At 37.5% G+C, this 21,834-nt stretch overlaps 1 protein-coding gene across 1 annotated transcript; it reads right to left on the bottom strand.

Moving 5' to 3' along the window:
• Positions 1 to 4,193: 4,193 nt before the first annotated feature.
• dpt (dermatopontin) lies at positions 4,194 to 21,683 on the bottom strand. The gene is made up of 4 exons (XM_056459892.1): positions 21,277 to 21,683; positions 5,001 to 5,126; positions 4,747 to 4,854; positions 4,194 to 4,635 (listed from the first exon to the last, which is right to left on the bottom strand). The coding sequence occupies exons 1-4, from the start codon at positions 21,564 to 21,566 to the stop codon at positions 4,569 to 4,571; spliced, it is 591 nt and encodes a 196-aa protein (XP_056315867.1). The 5' UTR covers positions 21,567 to 21,683; the 3' UTR covers positions 4,194 to 4,568.
• Positions 21,684 to 21,834: the final 151 nt, after the last annotated feature.

Raw genomic sequence — 21,834 nt, 5'->3', positions numbered from 1 at the left:
CTTAACCCCCATTCACTTCAGTGTTCAACCATGGCTAAGAAACACTCAGTAAGAGCAAAAAGGGGTAAAGAAATAGACAATAAAACATAAAATTCATCTCTTATATGTTCTATAAAAGTCCTTGTTTTCCAACAAAACATACAAATGCAAAGGTCAAAGTATATTAGGTCCCACTTTAGGTTCCTTTAACTATACTTTAACTATAACTTTGTATTTTATATATATATATATATATATATATATATATATATATATATATATATATATATATATATATATATATATATATATATATATATATATATAACAAGAAATACTAGTTACAGTGTAGTTCTTGTGTTTATATGTTAAAATACAAAATATACACTACCGGTCAAAAGTTTGGGGTCAGTAGGATTTTTAAATGTTTTAAAATAAGCTTATCCTGCTCATCAAAGCTGCATTTATTTAATCAAAAATGCAGTGCAATATCGCACTATAAAATAACTGTTCAAAAGTAGTTCATTATTTAATTTAATTATTTATTTTAGTAATTTTAAAGATTAATTTTCTGCTTCATTACACCAGTCTTCAGAGTCACATGATCCTTCAGAAATCATTCTGATATTAATAATTATTATTGATATTAATATTATTATTAATGGTTTAGTAATAAAAGCAATAATGACTGGAGCAATAATTTCATTTGAAACTACGAACAATAAGTTAGCAGTTATTTAAATTAAATTTTGAATAAATATTTAATAATTTAACCAATTTTTTACATTTAATAAATGCCGCATTGATGAACAGATAAAAACAGATTTTATTCTTAATATAAAAAAAAATCTTGAAAAAAAACAGACCCTAAACTTTTTACCGGTAGTGTAAATGCTGCTATTGAGGTGATATATGATTAAGGTGGAGGTTAGGTTTACTGGTAGGGGTAGGTTACAGCGTTGGTTGGTTGTCAAATCAGCCACATATAGCTGGTGAAGTACACAGTGAAATGAATCAATGCTCATCACAAATAATGGCGCTACATAAAAAAAACATAGCGTTACATAAAAAAAAAAAAACCAGCACTATAAGTTCGGTTTGGCATGATGTGTAGGAATTTGAACATTCTTTTGACCTTTCAAGTGATGTAAGTACATAAGTCAGCAAAATATATAACACAGTTCTAGTGGTTTTGTTATATTTGGATGAAAAATATATACATATTGTGCCTTTAGTTTAAATGTAATTAGCATAGGTTTAATCGTATTTTACAGTTTTTTTTTACTGTATATGATATTACTTACTGTACTGTAGTTATTTCACTGGGCTGTGGATCCTGTCTATATGTACAATTTACAGATTTGGTGTAATGAGTAGGGAAGAGGTTAGGGTATGTATAATTTAGCGGTTTGGGCAAAGTTTAGGCATGGTTTATAGGATCAAGATTCCTGGGATGTATAGGTTTAAGAGCTAGTTAAGGTTAGCGATATGTTTTGTGGTATACATTCTAAAAACGCTGGATTGTTTCAACCAGCATTGGCTGGTTGAGGTTTAAGACAGGGTTAAAAGCAGGGTTAACAATTAAAGTTAGCTGCAGCTGATATTCATTAGGGGTTGAGAAAATGATAAGTGTAGATCAACAGTGTAATTCTAAGCGTATTTACTTGCAAGTGAGGAGTTCAGATGCAAACACCTCAACGTGCATCTGAAATTTCCTTCTAAAATGAGTATCACATGTTTGTGCTCAGTAGGTTCACTTTTAAGAGGACTTATTATTCCCCTTTCTACAAGATACAAAATAATATGTATTACACAATAAAATGTGAAATTTCAGCTCAGTATATATATATATATTTATTTTTTATTCCTTAAACTGCTTTTAGGCTTTAATCCAAATTGTGTTTTTTCTGTGACTGTTGTTTTAAATTCAAATGAGATTGTACTACCAACCCTCTTTTGAAAATACCTACAAACGTATTATACGTATTCAAAATTGAAAATATCAAAAGAAGTGTCTCAGAAGAAGGTCGTATGTGGAGACTCATTTCTGCAATCTAAAACTTGACATTTATAATGCCCCTGACATTATCTTTGGCAGGTACAGCACAAAAAACTTTAATGGTGGACGATTGCTTCTCACTCAGATTGTCACTAATGGGCAGGAATTTCCTCCTCTGATCACATGTACAAAGGGAGAATATCAATCAAATGGTTTCTGCAGACATAAAATATAGAATCAATACATTTTAACCATTAAAGGCTGGCTATATTCACAGATTGTTGACAAACAACTGTTTAAACCACTTATAAAAATGATTTTTGCATGATACGCCTCTTTAAAGGAAATTAAAAGAACCTACTCATCCCCATAAAAGTGAAATTACTGAACCTACACACAAAAAATGATCAAAATGCTCATTTAGAAAATTTCAGACTGGCACTTAGAGGTGTTTCCAGCATTTTTAGAATGTATACCACCAAACATGCCCCTAACCTTTACTATCTCTTAAAGGCTTTTGGATCTGAACTCTTCAACTGTAATAAAAGCAGGTATACGTGCATGTACACAATAAGTGCATTGTCTCAAATGATTAATTTAACTATTAATACACAGTAGCTAACAGCTACTATACGTATACTATAGCATAAAATGAGTCCATTAATCATGTTTACTATTCTACTACACTACTTCTTTAGTGTGTTTCTTGTTTTACAAGCTCATTCAACATAAAGAGGAAAGTGTTTACTCAATTGAAATAATCTTGGGCACGATCTTAACACACTTGTCCAATCTATAATCGTCTCACTCATTGAGAAAGGCACACCCAGTACAGGCACAAACACACATCTGTTTTTCCTGCACCACATCACATCAGCAGCAATGAAGGATCAGAATGAAGGTATATTTATTCAAGTTGTGAATCTTAGTATTCAATCTGGATGTGATGCAACTCAAAAGTTGTGTAATATGACAAAATGACAGGAAATATCTCAATTGTACTTTCAGGCAAAGTCCGATTCCTGAAAAAATGACTCAGAAGAGTCTGTTAAATAGAGCATGACCAGTAAAGTCCAAATCATTAACAAATGAATCTTATAATTTTAATCCATTTACATTTAGTCATTTAGCAGACGCTTTTATCCAAAGTGACTTACAAATGAGGACAAGGAAGCAATTTACACAACTATAAGAGCAGCAGTGAACAAGTGCTATAGACAAGTTTCAGGTGTGTAAAGTCTAAGAAGCAAAGCATTAGTAAAGCTTTTTTTTTTGAGCGAGAGAGAGAGAGTACAGTTAGTGGTGTAGCCAGAGAGGCAGTTACAGAATAGGAAGGAAAGTGGAGACTAAATAGTTGAGTTTTTAGTCGTTTCTTGAAGACAGCAAGTGACTCTGCTGTTCTGATGTAGTTAGGGAGTTCATTCCACCCACTGGGCAGATAGAATGCGAGAGTTCGGGAAAGTGATTTCTTCCCTCTTAGGGATGGAACAACGAGGCGACGTTCATTCACAGAACGCAAGTTTCTGAAGGGCACATAAATCTGCAGAAGTGAGAGCAGATAAGGAGGAGCAAAGCCAGAGGTTGCTTTGTAAGCAAACATCAGAGCTTTGAATTTGATGCGAGCAGCAACTGGCAGCCAGTTCATCAAAGACCACTCGTGCAAAATAGTGTGTCCAGAGTTGTCTGATGCTCAAATGAATGACTAATGAAATAAATAATTGTCTCATGAATCATCAACTAGCTAAACTGAATCAAGTTACTGAAATTATTTTGTTTTTATTTTCGTCTGCCATAAATAATAAACTAGATTAATTGATATTTGGGGCAACACAGTGGTTCAGTGGTTAGCACTGTCGACCTGACAACAAGTAGATTGCTGGTTCGAGTCCCAGCTGGACCAGTTGGCATTTCTGTGTGGAGATTGCATGTTCTCCCTGCTTTTGCATGGATTTCCTCAAATGCAAACAACCTAATTTATTAATAGGTGTTTTTTCAAACAAACTCTCAAATTCAACGTTCAGGTCAAATTCAGTATGCAGTATTTATAAAAGCAACAATTGAACCCATACACAGAGATCAGATATCTGGCCACATCTGCTGCTGAAATAAGTCACTTGCTCAAGCAAACTAGAAAACAGATGGGAAAAGGGTGAAGAGGCAAACAGTCACAATGTGTATTGCACAACACACAAACACACAAAATGAGATGAACGCATTTTCCAAAGATATCAATATTTTAATAATTTTTGGGCAACAGTTTTTAAGTGTTCTTAGTGCTGTAATGTAAACGGTTACACTGCTATATACTGTTTAAGTAAATTATTTAACTTTATGCAGTTTTTATTACATGGCTGAATTACACAATTGTATGTAAAAGCTATTTATAACAGATAACAATATAAAAATGCTTTCGATTCTTTTTTTTTTTTTTTAAATGATTATATTTAAGTGTTTAAAAATGGAAATAAGTAAAATTGCAGCAAAATACGAAGACATGGCAATCAATGCAGGAGTATACAGAACATGTAAACTGTAAAGCTAATGCTAAATTGGACTATGGCATGTTTTCTGTTAGTGCTAGTGAATGCAGTCAGTAGTTTTGAAACTGACAATCAAAGTCTGTCATTCGGCACAGGATGTACTTCCACTGCCGATCCCTGCAATACATGTAAAAGTCAACAGAAAACCAATTAGTATGCAGTAACAACCCTAAAAATGCTTTAGGTGCAAAATATTCAAATGAAAAAGACAACAGTGTTCATACAGACCTCAGTACACCACTAAAAGTAGTTTGAGCCCCCCTTATGAAGTAGCCGTAACTGGGAACTACCATCTCGCCCTCTTCTCTGTAGTACTCTGGAACATCATACGTCTTCCTGTGCATAAACCATCAACATGCAATTAACTGGAAGGTCTTAAATTACATGGAAAACATCCTATTGTCTCATTTTAATCTAATCACCATTATGTCCATTATGGCGAATGACTTAATGGGTTGTTTGTTAACTCTATGAGAACTCACCAGCAGGAATAGGGGCACCTTTGGGCGTATCGACAGCAATAGAACTGCCATTCTCGATCCAGAACCGCTTCAAAGTACTTACTCTGCACTCCTGCTACCAGTCCATTACTAGTGCAAACTGAAGACCTGTAATGTAGAGAATACAGAAAGGGCTTTTATACTGAATGAAGAGGCTGAACAACGGATGTGTGTTAATTGCTAAAGGGATAGTTTCTCCTTTAAATTAAAATGTACTCACTATTTACACATCTGCAAGTGGATTCAAACTTTAATGATTGCTTTTCTTTTATTGGATACAAAGATATTTTGAAGAAAGCTCACTGAAAAAAATGATTCAAAGATGATACCTTGGATTTACAAAAAAATTTTAAGTTAAGGGGTTGTAAACAGTTTATTTGGGCTGAATTTAAACAAACGAATTAAGTTGAACATTACTCAATTTAGTTTGTTTGTTTAAATTCAACCCAATGAAATTGTTTGCAACAGTTTTGCAGACATCATTTTTTTCCGTGCTGGTTAACAGTTCTCAACTTTTTCTAAATATAGTTTTTTTTCCAAGAATTTTAAACGTTAAGGAATATAATATAGGTATATCGTTTTAGGAGTAAATGAAGACAGATTTTGAGTGAACTATCCCTCTAAATGAATATGAATCTTTCAAAAGAAAGCTTTGGAATGTTTGGGTTTTCTGAGGGCTCAAAGAGACTGTCTGTCCCACATGTGGCATGTGGTGGTGTGAGGTTGTCTTGTGTGCATCTTTCTGTTTATGCTGAAAGACTGACCAAAACCCCAAAAGCAATGTGTGTCAGACAAACAGGCATAAATAAAGCAATAGTTCTGTCCCTTTCCGAACTTTAATTTGCTATTAGAGGTCTTTAAAGGAAGTCTTTTAAATGATGGTGAGTGATAAATTATAAGCTAATGCATTGTTCAATAAGCAGTTTGAGTAAATTATTCAAAAAGTCAGTTCACTTTTCCTCAGCTTAGTCCCTGCTAAGGGGTCGCCACAGGGGAATGAACCTCCAGCTACTCAGTCATATGTTTTACCAGTGGATGACCTTCCTTCTGCAACCTAACTAACTGTGCATTCACTAATTGTGCTGGGAAACACCTATCTACATTCTCATTCACATTCATACACTACGGCTAAATTAAGGCCTGTCCACATTAACACGAGTATTTTCAAAACTGCAGTTTGCTACGTAATTTGTTTGTTCACACGAAAACGCGACTGAAATCGAATGTTTCTGAAAACTCTAGCCAGGGTGAATATTTTCCAAAACTATTAGTACAGAATGGTTGCATGGCCACTACAACTGGAGTTTTTGCATTATGACATCAGCGTGCGTGCTTTTTTCTCCTTTCTGATTTACCAACACAGTTGGGTTCACACCGAACATGGAAGACACAATTGAGAGCAATTCTGTTCATGGCAAACGCATTGTGTATTCCATGTCGTTCACACCACAGGATGGTAATCAGCCTCTGTTTTAACTTTGCATTGTATTCAATGTTCTTGCGCAAATACAGAATTCCACGTTTGGTGTCAGCATAAAAATACTGTGTGTGCACGACTTTAGTTTCATCCAATTTTCTTTTACCACGTCACAGGGATGTTTCATTTTTCCAGAAAGAATCATCATTTATGAACAAATCGATTAGGTGAAAGATTGACTGACTCACAGTTCATATTCCTTTCAGAATAAATCATTATTGTCAAATTATCATTTTTCAATGCCTCATTTAATAAATACATCTCACCATTTTTTACCTGATTGAATAATCAATACTAAATTAATTGGTTGGGTAAAATGATTAAGTGACTCACTCATATACTGTAGCTACTAGGCTCATCACTGTCATAAAGACAACTTCCTTGTTTCGTAGCTGAATAAAATAGGCAATATTGCACAAATAGTTTCAGTTGCACATTTCAGTGACACAAAAAATGAGTCATTACTCTTTGCTTGCCTTTTCGTCCGAACAAATTGGAGGGCTGTAACACAAACTGGAACTGAAACTAACTGTTATATGCCTTTTCATTTAAAGGGATAGTTCCCCAAAAAATTACTCATTATTTACTCACCCTCAAGTGGTACAAACCTTTAATAATTTCTTTATTTAGTTGAATGCAAAAGAAGATAATTTAAAGAAAGCAAAGAACTGGTAAACCCTGTCATCCAAAGTAGGAAAAATAAATATGGAAGTCAACGATGACCCGTTTCCAGCATTCCTCAAGATATCTTTTTTTTTGCTGAGAAAATCAAACAGGTTTAGAACAAGTGAAGGGATAGCAAATGAAGACAGAATTTTCAGTTTTGGGAAAGCTATCCCTTTAACCAAAACAGTTTTTGGCAAAGTAAACACTTGCAAATAAACTTGTATAAACATGACCAACTTCTGAATGTCATATTGTAGCTTGTTAGAGAGTACCAAGATGTTTACCTGTTATGGCTAGTGTGTTAAATGAGTTTTTTCATGTAATTGCAAGCAATTCTAAATTGATTTAACCAGTCAGTATTTAGAAGTTGTTTGTGTTGTTTGCAAATGTCAGCCCTGAGGGTTTTAAGGTTTTCTGTAAATACAGGTTTATTTAGGGTTGCTGCTTGTTTATGGCCCATACAAACTGTTGTCATCACAACAGGGAGCTCTGCACTACTCCCCAGTCACCCGCAGTGCCAGACCTTTGTCATAGCAACGTTAACGTTACGGGCAACCATTCTACCAATAAGAAACAGGCCAGGGCCTTCTCTCAGAGGAATGCCATCTATGCCGTAGTGCAAATCAGATAGACTGCTCTTATAAGAGTGGGAGAGGAAGCAATACACTGAAAAACATACATATTTATAAAGGCAATATTTCAATATTATTTTATTCTTATTAAACATTTATCACATTTATAAATGTTTTAAGCATCATGCTTCTCTTATAGGGGCAGCACAGTGGTTAGTACTGTTGCCTCACAGCAAGAAGGTCTCTGGTTGGAGTCCCGGTCAGTTTGCATTTCTGTGTGGAGTTTGCTTGTTCTCCCCGTGTTCGCATGGGTTTCCTCTGAGTGCTCCGGTTTCCCCCACATTACAAAGACATGAGCTATAGATGAATTAAATAAACTGGTCGTAGTGTGTGTGTGAATGCAAGAGTGTATGGGTGTTTCTCAGTACTCGGTTGTGGCTGTAAGGGCATTCGTTGTGTAAAACATATGCTGGATCACTTGCTGGTTTATTCCGCTGTGGTGACCCCTGATTAATAAAGGAACTAAGCTGAAGGAAAATGAATGAATGAATGAATGCTTCTCTTTTAAGAGCAGTCTATCTGATTCGCACTACAGAAATTATTGGAATTAATACTTTATTTTGCAAGGATGCTAAAAGTGATGAAACATGTATAATGTCACGAAAGATTTCTTTTTCAGTTAAATTGTTCTTTTACACGTTCTATTCATTAAAGAAAATAAAAAAAATCTCAGATGTTTTCAACAGATAAACCCTATAGATAATGTATGTACATATATATTATAGCTTTTTAAATTAGCTCACATAAAACAGCAAAAAAACTATTGAAAATATTGAAATAAAATACTAAATTGTAAAAATATTTTACAATTGTACAATAGTTATAAATATATTTAGTAACAATGTATTTTTGGTAATTTATTTTTTCAGTTGTTTGTGTATGTACTGCGGGGAAAATAAGTCTTGAAAACAGCACCATTTTTCTCAGAAAACATATTTGTAAAGGTGCTGTTGACATGACATTTTTCCAGGATGTTGGTAACAACCAAAGAAATCCATATATGCAAAAAAAACCCCCAAATCTAATTAGTTTACAAATTAAGTTATGCGTAATAAAATGAAATGACACAGGAAAAAAGAATTGAAAGGCAGTGAAAGCCCAGACAGCAGCTGAAATCTCTCAGTAGTTATTCAGCAATCCTCTGACCTTCGTCTTTGAAAATGAATATTAAACGCTTCAGTCCAACATCTAAATACCAGGATGATGAAGATGAAACCAGAGTGGACATTTCAGCAATACAATGCTCCAAACACAGCCAAGAAACTCTCAAATGGTTTCAGAATAAGAAAATTAAGCTGTAAAATGTGGCCCGGCCAATCACTTGACTTAAATCCAATAGATAGAAAATACAAAATAAAGATCAGATTTGATAGACGAGACCTACAGATTTTTACACTCCACATTTTCTGAAAAAATGCCACAATTTTGTACCAAAGAAGGTACAAACCCTTGTACAAACCCTTTTTATGGAACAGAATAGCCAATAAGACAAAGAAACTAATTTGTACCATTGGAGTTTGAACCTTTTAAGGACATGATTTGTACCATGGGAAACAAAAATGTCCCTTTGGTTTTTAAAACCTGCAGATACAATATTGATATTGTATCCATGAAGGTACCACCACAATAATGAAAATGTATTAATCCGAAAACGCTTACCAAATGTTTATTAAAATGACTTAAATGTTTAGTTTACAATACCTATAGTTTTGTTTTATCAGTTGTTTTGTATTATAGAACTTAATAATTCATGTTTATGAGTTTCTTTATGCTTTATGTGTTTTTTAATATGGAAATTATTCATAAAATCACTTTGCCTTTCCAGAAATATTTATTTCCATAGATATTGTTATAAAGAATGAGTTGTTCAACACCTATGTACCATTTTCATAAAAACAATTGTGTACCTTCATTTCAGCTGTGCTATTGTAGAAAGGGTCAATAAATAGTCGCAGACGCACTTTCTATCTGAGCACACGAAATGCGTGTGTCATTTTTAATCCAACAAAAACTCTGTTCACCCAACACGCAAATCCTTAAAGGTCGAAAAAAGTATCACAACACTAGGGTCCTTAAAGGGTAAAGGAAATCTACAGCTAAACACTGAGCAACATAAAGCATTGTGATTACAAAGACCATACAACTTAGTCAAGAAATACTGACAACAAATGCTTACTGAAAGAACAGAATAAGATGACCTATGTAAGCTATGGTGAATTATGTATAACTGTATCACCACACACGTCCCCCCAGAATTCACCATAACAAAAGAAAAGTCAACGGCGAGGTGGGTGGATTAAACGACCACTGCGGCTCCGCCGCTCTGGGGCTACAGGTGACTTGTCTGCAGAAGCAGAACTCTGGGCCCTGTTATATCGTGTTTGAGGGGGCTGTGGCGGTGTTCTGAGGGAGGAAGGTGCAGCTGGGGGGCATCCGCGCCGTAGGGGTTTTGCCAACAGAATGGGTGTGGACACATCCAAGTGAGCTGGTTTAAGGCAGTCGACTGAAACTCGCTCCCGTTTACCAGCCATGTCCACCACAAAATGTTTACTCCCTGCCTCAACAACTCGAAATGGACCCTCATAGGGTGGGTGTAGAGGTCCCCTATGAGCATTCTGCCGAATGAAAACATAGCTTGCTGACTGAAGGCCAGAGGGAATGTGAGAGTGAGGAAGGCCATGACGGGAAGTTGGGACTGGTGTAAAAAGCTTTGCATTGTCCAGTAATGTAGCACGTTGAACTGTTGCTGACCAAGGACTAGAAGTGTTGGGGAAAAAATCACCGGGCACCCGCAGTGGCTGGCCGTAAACCAGCTCAGCAGATGAGGCCTGGAGGTCCTCCTTAGGCGCAGTCCTGATGCCCAGCATGACCCATGGCAGTTTGTCTAACCAGTTGCTGTCCTTGAGGCTGGCCCGAAGAGCAGCTTTCATCACCCTGTGAAAACGCTCACAGAGCCCATTAGCCTGGGGGTGATAAGCAGTAGTACGGTGTAGTTGCACCCCCAAACTTTCTGCCACAGCATTCCACAGTTCAGACGTAAACTGTGTGCCCCGGTCTGAAGATATGTCTGAAGGGGTGCCAAAGCGGGCCACCCAGATGGCAATAAATGCCCTTGCCACTTCCGCAGAAGTAATCGATGCTAGGGGGGCAACTTCAGGCCAGCGAGTGGTTCTATCAACCATGGTTAGGAGGTGTGTGTAGCCATGAGAGGGGGCAGAGGACCGACTATGTCCACATTAACGTGGTCAAATCGTCTTTCTGGGACGTGGAAAAGTTCTAAAGGGGCTTTAGTATGGCGATGTATTTTGGCCCGCTGACAGTCGACACATGAAGAAACCCAGGCCCTAACGTCCTTCTTGAGGCCATGCCATACAAACTTAGCTGCCACCAGTCTTTGTGATGCCTTTGCGCCAGGGTGGGAAAGATTATGGACTGCATTAAAAACCTGTCGTCTCCATGTTGTGGGGACGATTGGTCGAGGCTGGCCTGTGGAGACGTCACATAAGAGTGTGGTGCCAGCGTTGTCAAAAACCACAGCCTCTATCTGCAAACTTGTAGAGCAGGTTTTGAGGGACTGTATCTCAGGGTCGTTGACCTGGTCTACAGCCATGTCATTGTAGTCTAAACCCAAATGGACAACCCCAACCATAGCACGGGAGAGGCAGTCAGCGACATGGTTGTTTTTTCCGGCGACATGCTGCAAGTCAGTCGTGAATTCAGATATGTAAGACAGTTGGCGTTGCTGGCGGGCAGACCAAGGCTCTGCCACTTTGGCCATGGCAAAAGTGAGTGGCTTGTGGTCCACAAAAGCGGTAAATGGACGGCCTTCTAACAGAAAACGGAAGTGTTTGATGGCAAGGTAAAGGCCAAGTAACTCTCTGTCAAAAGCGCTGTACTTCCGTTCGCTAGGGCGTAATTGTCGACTGAAAAAAGCGAGGGGCTGCCATGTACTATCCACCCATTGCTCGTACACTGCACCAACAGCATAATCAGAGGCGTCCGAGGTAATGGCAATCGGGGCTGTGGGCGATGGATGCGCCAGCATAGTAGCATTTGCTAGGGCTGCCTTAGTGTCTGTGAAAGCCTTGTCTTTTTCTGCAGACCAGTCCACACTGTGTTTAGGTTTTTTACCTTTCAAAGTCTCATACAAGGGTTGCATGAGTTGGGCGGCACGGGGAATGAAACGGTGGTAAAAGTTCACCATTCCAAGAAACTCTTGCAAGGACTTTACTGTGAGTGGGCGTGGGAACTGTGCAATGGCCTCGACCTTTGATGGTAGGGGGACAGCCCCATCCTTTGTGACTCTATGCCCCAGGAAATCAATTATGGACAAGCCAAACTGACATTTGGTTGGATTTACGATCAATCCATGTTGACTGAGCTGCTCAAAAAGTGTGCGGAGGTGCATTAAATGCTCAGATTTGGAGGTGCTTGCCACCAGAATGTCGTCCAAATATACGAAAAGAAAAGGCAGGTCACGCAACACAGAATCCATAAGCCGTTGAAACGTTTGAGCTGCATTTTTGAGTCCAAACGGCATGCGCAGAAACTCAAATAAACCAAATGGCGTGATTACTGCTGTCTTGGGAATGTCTGCTGGCCGCACGGGCACTTGGTGATATCCCCGGACCAAGTCCACCTTGGAGAATATGACCTTTCCTGCCAAGTGTGCTGAAAAGTCCTGCACATGTGGAACTGGGTAACGGTCGGGTGTTGTTGCCTCGTTTAGCCGTCGGTAGTCTCCACATGGGCGCCAGCCGCCACCAGGTTTAGGCACGATATGCAGCGGAGAAGCCCAAGGACTGTTTGACCGGCGAACTATGCCCAGGCGTTCCATGTTTTCGAACTCTGCTTTGGCTACAGCCAACTTGATGGAGTCGAGACGACGAGCGCGGGCATAAACGGGTGCGCCAGAAGTGGTTATATGATGTTCCACACCATGTTTGGCAGTCAGTGCAGAAAAAGTGGGCTGCGTAAGAGCTGGGAATTCAGTGAGCAACATGTGGAAATCATCAACAGTGGGAATCATACTAGACAGTCTGATAGAATTGTCCTCGCTAAGCGTGCATGTGTATGAACAAAACGTGACGGCGTCAATCAAACGGCAGTTCTTAACGTCCACTAACAGCCCATGTGCACACAAAAAATCTGAGCCTATTAGAGGAAAAGCTACCTTTGCTGTAACAAACTCCCAGCCAAAACGATGTCTGCCAAAACACAACTCCACATACCTTGTGCCGTACGTGCGGATGGGGCTGCCATTAGCTGCTTCCATAGGCGGGCCGTGGCTGTTAGCCATTACGTCCATGTGAGATGCGGGTAGGACACTCCTCTGTGCCCCTGTATCACACAGAAAACGGCGTCCAGATAAAGCATCGTGAACGAAAAGTAGCCTGCCTGCACGGCCGACGCTCATGGCCACTAATGAGCGCCGGCTTTGGCGTTTCCCGTTCTGCCGAAACTGCACGGAGAACGGCAGCGTTTAGCTTTGGCTCCGAATTTTGCGTGGTAGAAACACAGGCCAGGAGGCAGCTGTCGTTGAGAAGTTGCAGCGAAAAGGGTGGGGTTTTCTGGTGGCGTAGAAGTATCATGCACGGGGAAAAGTGCAGACACACAGTGTTGTTGGCTTGCCAAAAAAAATTTATCAGCTTCTTCAGCTAGCTCCCGGCAATCAGTTATCGTTGTGTTAGCTAGTGCTGCCCGTACGTGGGCAGATAGCTGGCGAAGAAACAGCTGGACAAAAAGAAAATCCGGTTTGTGCTCACCAAGGAGATCCATCATTCGGTCCATTAGCTCGGAGGGTTTGCTGTCACCCAGTCCTTGGAGAGGGAAAAGCCTGTTGGCTCTCTCAGCGTCAGAAAGTTCAAAAGTTTTCAATAAATGTGCCTTAAGAGAGTCATATTTCCCCGTTGCTGGAGGGTTTTTCAGCAGGCTCACCACTCTGGACGCCGTTGAACTGTTTAATGCCGATACAACGTAGTAGTACTTCGTGGCGTCCGCGGTGATCTCTCGTAATGCGAACTGAGCTTCGGTTTGGGCGAACCAAGCGGACGCTGATGATTCCCAAAACTCCGGGAGTTTAAGCGTGACAGCGTTCGCGGTCATCGTCGTTGCACTGAATACGTTCAGCAAACAAGCGTCAGGGTCACCAGTGTAGAAAGGGTCAATAAATAGTCGCAGACGCACTTTCTATCTGAGCACACGAAATGCGTGTGTCATTTTTAATCCAACAAAAACTCTGTTCACCCAACACACAAATCCTTAAAGGTCGAAAAAAGTATCACAACACTAGGGTCCTTAAAGGGTAAAGGAAATCTACAGCTAAACACTGAGCAACATAAAGCATTGTGATTACAAAGACCATACAACTTAGTCAGGAAATACTGACAACAAATGCTTACTGAAAGAACAGAATAAGATGACCTATGTAAGCTATGGTGAATTATGTATAACTGTATCACCACACTATGAAAGATACAGAACAGTATCATAAGAGGTCTCTTCTTAACCATATCAAGTACAACTGTTACAAAGGTACAAAACTGTTCCTTAAGGAACATCATTTGAACCACCGTGTACCTTTTTTTTTTGAGAGTGTGTTGATGTCTGTGAAAAAAATCACACCTGAACAATGCATGTGACTCCATTCTCCACATAAGAGTCATCTTAAAGCTAGCATCACCAAAAATATAAAGCATTAAATAAATTTTTAGTAGTTCAGTCCTTTCGCCTTGTGTTATTTCATTGTTATTACACATAACTCATTTTTCAGGTTTTTTTTGCTTTATTTTATGTGTGTATTCTTTAGGTTTTTACCAAAATCTTGTTCAATTCCATGTCTGCTCCTTTGGAAATGTTATTTCCATTGAAAAAAACATGTTCAATACTTATTTTCCTTGCTGTATGTATGTGTGTACTCTACTGATTGTATGCATTACATCTGTTAAGAAAGTGTGGAAAAAGAGCATAAGATTGCATAATATGACTTCTTAATTGTAAATTCCCAGCCTGCAGTGAGACTGACAGACCGTTTTTCCCTCTCAAAGCTCCAGCAGTGTGCAGCAAACACAGGCTGAGGTCATTGGCACTGGCTTTAAGGAAGTCTCACAAAGTGGGCAGTAGATCAGGGAAAACTATATTGAGTCCAATTAACCCACTGGAAAAATGCTGTGGAGTCAGGCAAGGGAACTTGATGGAACACTGAGTGGCCCATGGCCATGTTTCTTATGCCTCCAGAGACTGATCACAGTAACCAGACTTTTCCTGTTCTAACAAGCTGGAAAACTGGTGAAATAAGGTCACTTCTGTCATGAGAGTCAAATCGATTGTAAGTCATCTTAATAGTCTTAATAAGTCCTGAGCCAAAGTTCCTGTGACGTTTATAATATTACACCACACATCACATTATCAGAAAGAAATGGAGGAGGGAAAAAAAGATAATATTGTCAAGATATTTGACTTGTTGTATAAAGGGAAAATCAAGAGAGGGCTCTGGGAAATTTTTCAATGTTTCGTCTGGGCAAACATTCACATTCCTGTGGCCAGCTAGAGTCTAGATTTTATTGTCTAACATCAAAGTCTATTCAAGAAACTTATTGTTCTGAAGCTGCTTTACAAAATAAAAAATATTGCTAGTAAGGATTAGTATCTTTGAGTGAATATGTCAAAAGTGAAAGTGACAAAAGAAAGCAGTCAGTGTAATGTTTAAATCAGTACAATATGTATTGTAAACTATGTACAACATGTTCTAGATTGCTGCATTCAGTATGAATTTCATGCTATTATATCAAGGCAGCAGTTATTAATTATGTAAATAACCATTCACGGTGTGCCCTGGCATTGCAGCACTGTGAGTGTAGAATGAGCTTGTTATTCCAGGAAAAGTTTAATCCTTAATGTGTTCAAAACAACAAAGCTTATACTGTTCAGTGCATTTCAAGCAGTCTCATAAGCTTTTAAATGGAGGATTTCACTGTGAGAATTAGTCCCGGGGTCTCTGTGTAAACCTGGCAATAAAGAGCAAATGGTGTTTACAATTATTTTAGATCAACAGACCAAATTTGTATGTGGGAGACTGTGAGGTAATTAAATTTGTGATATCATTTTATTTCAATGAACATAACTGTGTCATCTAAAAATATCGCAAATTTATTAGAACTTTCAAATTGCTCGCAGTTATCGTTGTTAATCTGATAATTATCTGACAACTTACTGAGAGCCCAACTTCCTATATATATATATGAAGAGTTAATTCTTTAATTTTTTGCAATTGTTTTCTTTAATGTAAAAACTTGATTTTTGAAAATGGCTAAGAAACTTCAGTTTTAGTAATTTTAATAACTGTGACCCTGAACAACAACATCAAAATCATAAGTCATAAGTTTCAATTTTCTTTTACTTGAGATTTACATCACCTTAAATCTCAGTAAATAAGATTTGTGCTGATGTATGGTTAAAGAGCAATGTCAGGCCTATTTAATATTTGAATTAAATTTTATTTTAGAAATAAAATAAAAATATTGTATAAAGCTAATTAGGCTATAGGTATGCAAACTTCTAATCAAAAATTGTGTATTGATTTATTTACAAAATATCTTCATGTAACATAATCTTTACTTAATCTTAATCTTTACGTCTTTTTTGGCATGAAAGAAAAATCATTTTGATCCATACAGTGTATTTTTGGCTATTGCTGAAATTTACCTGTGCAACATGAGAATTGTTTGTGGTTCGGGGTCACAAATCATGATTTGCAGTTGTACTCTTTAATACAAAACATAAAAACGTGATATCTGAAAAATACTACAATTTAGTTATTCATTTTTACTAATAAACTTTTATATTGCAAAGTTCATAATGCATGCAGAAATCAAAACAGTTACTGCTATACAGTAACAGGACTTTAAGTAAAAATGACAGTAACGTATGGCTATATATAGCAATATACACTTACCGGCCACTTTATTAGGTACACCTTACTGGTACCGGGTTGGACCCCCATTTGCCTTCAGAACTGCCTGAATCTTTTGTGGGATAGATTAACAAGGTGCAGGAAATATTCCTCAAAGATTTTGCTCCATATTGACATGATAGCATCATGCAGCTGCTGCAGATTTGTCGGCTGCACATTCATGATGCGAATATCCCATTCCACCACATCCCAAAGGTGCTCTATTGGATTGAGTTCTGGGGACTGTGGAGGCCATTTGAGTATAGTGAACTCATTGTCATGTTCAAGATACCAGTATGAGATGATTCACGCTTTATGACATGACGTGTTATCCTGCAGGAAGTAGCCATCAGAAGATGGGTACACTATGGTCATAAAGGAATGGACATGGTCAGCAACAACACTCAGGCTGTGATGTTGACACAATGCTCAATTGATACTAATGGGCCCAAAGAGTGCCAAGAGAATATCCCCCACACCATTACACCACCACCAGCCTGAACCATTGATCCAAGGTAGGATGGATCCATGCTTTCATGTTGTTAACGCCAAATTCTGACCCTACCATCTGAATGTCGCAGCAGAAATCGAGACTCATCAGACCAGGCAACGTGGTCCTATCTTCTTTAGTCCAATTTTGGTGAGCCTGTGTGAATTATAGCCTCGGTATCCTGTTCTTAGCTGACAGGAGTGGCCTTCTGCTGCTGTAACCCATCCGCTTCAAGGTTGGACGTGTTGTGCGTTCAGAGATGCTCTTCTGCAAACCTTGGTTGTAACGAGTGGTTTTTTGAGTTACAGTTGCCTTTCCATCAGCCATTCTCCTCTGACCTCTGGCATCAACAAAGCATTTGCACCCACACAACTGCCGCTCACTTGATATTTTCTCTTTTTCGGACCATTCTCTGTCAAGCTTAGAGATGGTTGTGTGTGAAAATCCCAGTATATAAGCAGTTTCTAAAATACTCAGACCAGCCCGTCTGGCACCAACAACCATGCCACGTTCAAAGTCACTTAAATCACCTTTCTTCCCCATTCTGATGCTCAGTTTGAACTGCAGCAGATCGTCTTGACCATGTCTACATGCCTAAATGCATTGAGTTGCTGCCATGTGATTGGCTGATAAGAAATTTGCATTAACGAGCAGTTGGACAGGTGTACCTAATAAAGTGGCCAATGAGCGTATATAGCAATGTATGGCTATATATAGCAATAACTCATCTCAGAAATATTAGCACTATAGCTGAGATAGCATGTAATCCAACAGAAATAATAACAGGTCAGGGATGTGATGCTGTGATGGGAATGAACTCCACAAACTTTGCAGTGCTTCAACAAAAACAAATCCCAAAGTACAACCTATAACATTAAAATGTCACATTGTTTTTCTAAATGAGATGTCATGCTACTAAAAGTGCTTCACAGATATACATTCAAACATGTCTGAGGCACTTTTGTGGCAGATTGTTAACGTTTCATTTTGGCAGTAAACAAGGCTCTTAAACTTAAGTGTTGCCATTATCTTTCCGTTGGCTTGTGGTTTGGGGAGAACAGCTGACCCGAGGCCAGGATTAAATGACATTTAGGAAATCTGGATTGACCCAAACATCTGCTCGTCTCTCTCCAGTCCTATTTAAGAAACGTTCATTGTTTCCGCTAAGACAAACAAATTATCATGATGTTGTCAAAGCAAGAACTCGACTCTGAAAGCTAGCATTAACTTTTTTGCAGTAAACATTCACATCTGAGTCTAATCATACATGCAAGCGAGCTCTCCACTGTAGTTAGTGTAAACCAAGCAGGCACACACACACACACCAAAAGTTCTCAGGCACGGTCAGCAGAAAAACATTCACAGTCTGTGCAGTGTCAAACATTGTTCCAAATAACTGTCCAAAAAAGGTGATATTCCTTATCGAAGGCTTTCATTCATTTATGTTTATGTTTAATAGACACTTGAAGTCAGCGTTAGTATTAAATTGGCCTCATATTTTTGTTGAATATAATCTGCTCTCTTCATTTATCTTAAACATGCTCTAAAAATGATATTGGTTGAAACATCAGGGTGTCATTTAATGGACTTTTCTGTTATAGTAAATGTTATTACACAAAAGCAGATTTTTATTTTTATTTTCAAATCACTGTCTAATACAGGGGTGGGCAAACTCGATCCTGGAGGGCCGGTGTCCCTGCATAGTTTTGCTCCAACCCTAATCAAACACACCTGCTTGTAGCTTTCTAGTGATCTTGAAGACACTAATTAGGGTGTTCAGGTGTGTTTGATTAGTGTTGGAGCAAAACTCTGCAGGGACACCGGCCTTCGAGGATCGAGTTTGCCCATGCCTGGTCTAATAAATAGAATAATCCTTACCTGTCCTCTACATTGTAAAGTTTTTGAAATAAAGTTGAAACAAACTTTCTAAAACTCATATTGCTGAAACATCAGTATGTAATTGTATGATCTTTTCTGCTAGAGTGAATGTTATCATACAAACAAAGTCAATCTGTACAGCATCTGTTTAATTGTGTAGCAACTGTCCAAAAAAAATACCAAAGCATTCCAGTCGAAATTAAAATCCAGGGGAGATTAAGCATTTGCCATAGCTGCACCTAAACATTGAAACAGTTTACCCTTCCATTAGAACTACAACATTACATATGTTTTATTTGTGATATCTGATGTCTGTTGCTATTTGCATCTATAATATTTTTAGATAAATACAGCACAACTGTGCTGATTTTTAATTGTGCTTTGTGAACAAATGGAGATTGAGATTAATGTTCCTCATCTTAATCAGTCTTTCATTCATTTATTTGTATTAGTGGGGACATTTGCAAAATCTTAAACAAAGAAACAAAAATACTTTCAACATTACAGATTTTGGGAGACAAAAATCCTAGTTAATGTCAGTGAACAAGCAATGAGCAAAACATTTATTACAGTGTTTATTCATCTTTGTTAATGTTAGTTAATGACAATAGTTCTGCATTGTTAGTTAATATTAAGTCATTAACTAATGGTAAAAACACAACTTTAATTTTAATGATGATTAGCAAAAGTTGAATTATGATTAATAAATGCAATTAATTGTTTATTCTTATATGTTATAAAAATATTAACTACCATTATTGTTAAGCTCTTATTGTTAAGTGTGACCTGTTTTTTTTTTGCATCTAAACCATTTTAATTTATGTATAATGGCTGGACATTTTAAAATGTCAAAGTCAAAAAATAAGTAAAAAATAAGATTTTTTGCATTACTACAACTGAACAACTGGCAAAAATATTCTATTTAAATTCATCTACATTCTGTTCGTATCTGAGTATTAAACACATTTTCTAAAAATGATACTGACTGAAAAATCAGGAGCATTTTAAGGTATTTTCTTCTACAGTGACGTAAAATGTTATTATATAATAACTCTTCAGATTTTTGCAACACAAGGGATAATAATGTAGTGTTTGTGTATATATATATTATATATATATATATATTATATATATATTATATATATATATATATATATATATATATATATATATATATATATATATATATATATATATATATATATATATATATATATATATATATATATATATATATATTCTATCGTATCTGTCAGTGGGCTGGTACCTTTTCGAAAGGTACAAATTTGTACCTAAAAGGTCCATATTAATACCTTAAGGATGCATATTAGTACCTACAAATTTTAAAAGGAACACTTTTGTACTTTTTAGGTACTAATATGTACCCTTGAGGTATTAATATGCACCTTTTAGGTACAAATTTGTACCTTTCGAAAAGGTACCGCCCCAGTGACAGATTGCGTACCTTTATTTCTGAGTGTACAGTTGCAATCAGAATTATTACACCCCTGAATAATTATCCCCCGTTTATTTTTTTCCCCAATTTCTGTTTAACGCAGAGAAGATTTTTTTCAACACATTTCTAAACATAATAGTTTTAATAAATCATTTCTAATAACTGATTTATTTCATCTTTGCCATGATGACAGTAAATAATATTTGACTAGATATAATTCAAGACACTTCTATACAGCTTAAAGTGACATTTACTAGATTAATTCGGTTAATTAGATTAACTAGGCAGGTTAGGGTAATTAGGCAAGTTATTGTATAACCATGGTTTGTTCTGTAGACTATCGAAAAAAGTTTAAAGGGGCTAATAATTTTGACCTTAAAATGGTTAAAAAAAAATTAAAACTGCTTTATTATAGCCAAAATAAAACAAATAAGATTTTCTCCAGAATAAAAATATTATCAGACATACTGTGAAAATTTCCTTGCTCTATTCAACATCATTTAGGAAATATTTTAAAAAGAAAAAATTCAAAGGGGAGCTAATAATTCTAACTTCAACTGTATATATATATATATATATATATATATATATATATATATATATATATATATATATATATATACAGAACATTTTCATACAAACATGCAAGGACACAAATTATATTATCAAACATGTCAATTCACTGATCTCCACATTTATACAGACATACCATTCCATGCCTGCCCTGTTGATGTCATCCCACCAGCATTCACTGGGCTCTCCCCAGCCGTAAGGAGTCCTCTGACACTCAAAGCTCCACAGCCGGTCCGAGCCTTCCTTCTCACTGAAGTAACTCCTGACCGCCACTAACACCTCACCATGGGGACACTGGAAGTTAAAGCCCTGGCGCCAGGCGTTCACCCAGTCCTCACCGCTCTCGTGCATGTAGCCCTGTTGAGCGGCAGTCAAGGAGAAAAGCATCAGTAGGCACAGAGCCTGCAGGACATGTGTTGAGCTCATCCTGAAGAGAAACTCTGTGGGACCTCTCAACGCTTCCTCCGTCTTAAAGGAGAACTGGGATGTGCTGTCCAGATGTTCTGCGACTCGATCCAGGGGTGATAATTTTCAACACGAGCAGACATTTATGGTCAGAGATTCGACTTTTTTTTTGTATTGTTAAGGAGGTTGATTCCAGCCTCCTCCCAGACCGTGCCTTCGACACTAAGCAAGATGTTTTAAAGAGAAATCTCACTTTGCTTCAAGGCCAAACTTTTGTGTGAACGGAATG

Source organism: Danio aesculapii, chromosome 6 (assembly GCF_903798145.1).
Source record: "Danio aesculapii chromosome 6, fDanAes4.1, whole genome shotgun sequence".
Classification (NCBI taxonomy): Eukaryota; Metazoa; Chordata; class Actinopteri; order Cypriniformes; family Danionidae; genus Danio; species Danio aesculapii.
Note: the sequence above shows the minus strand (reverse complement) of the source record. Positions and strands in the feature narration are given on the sequence as shown.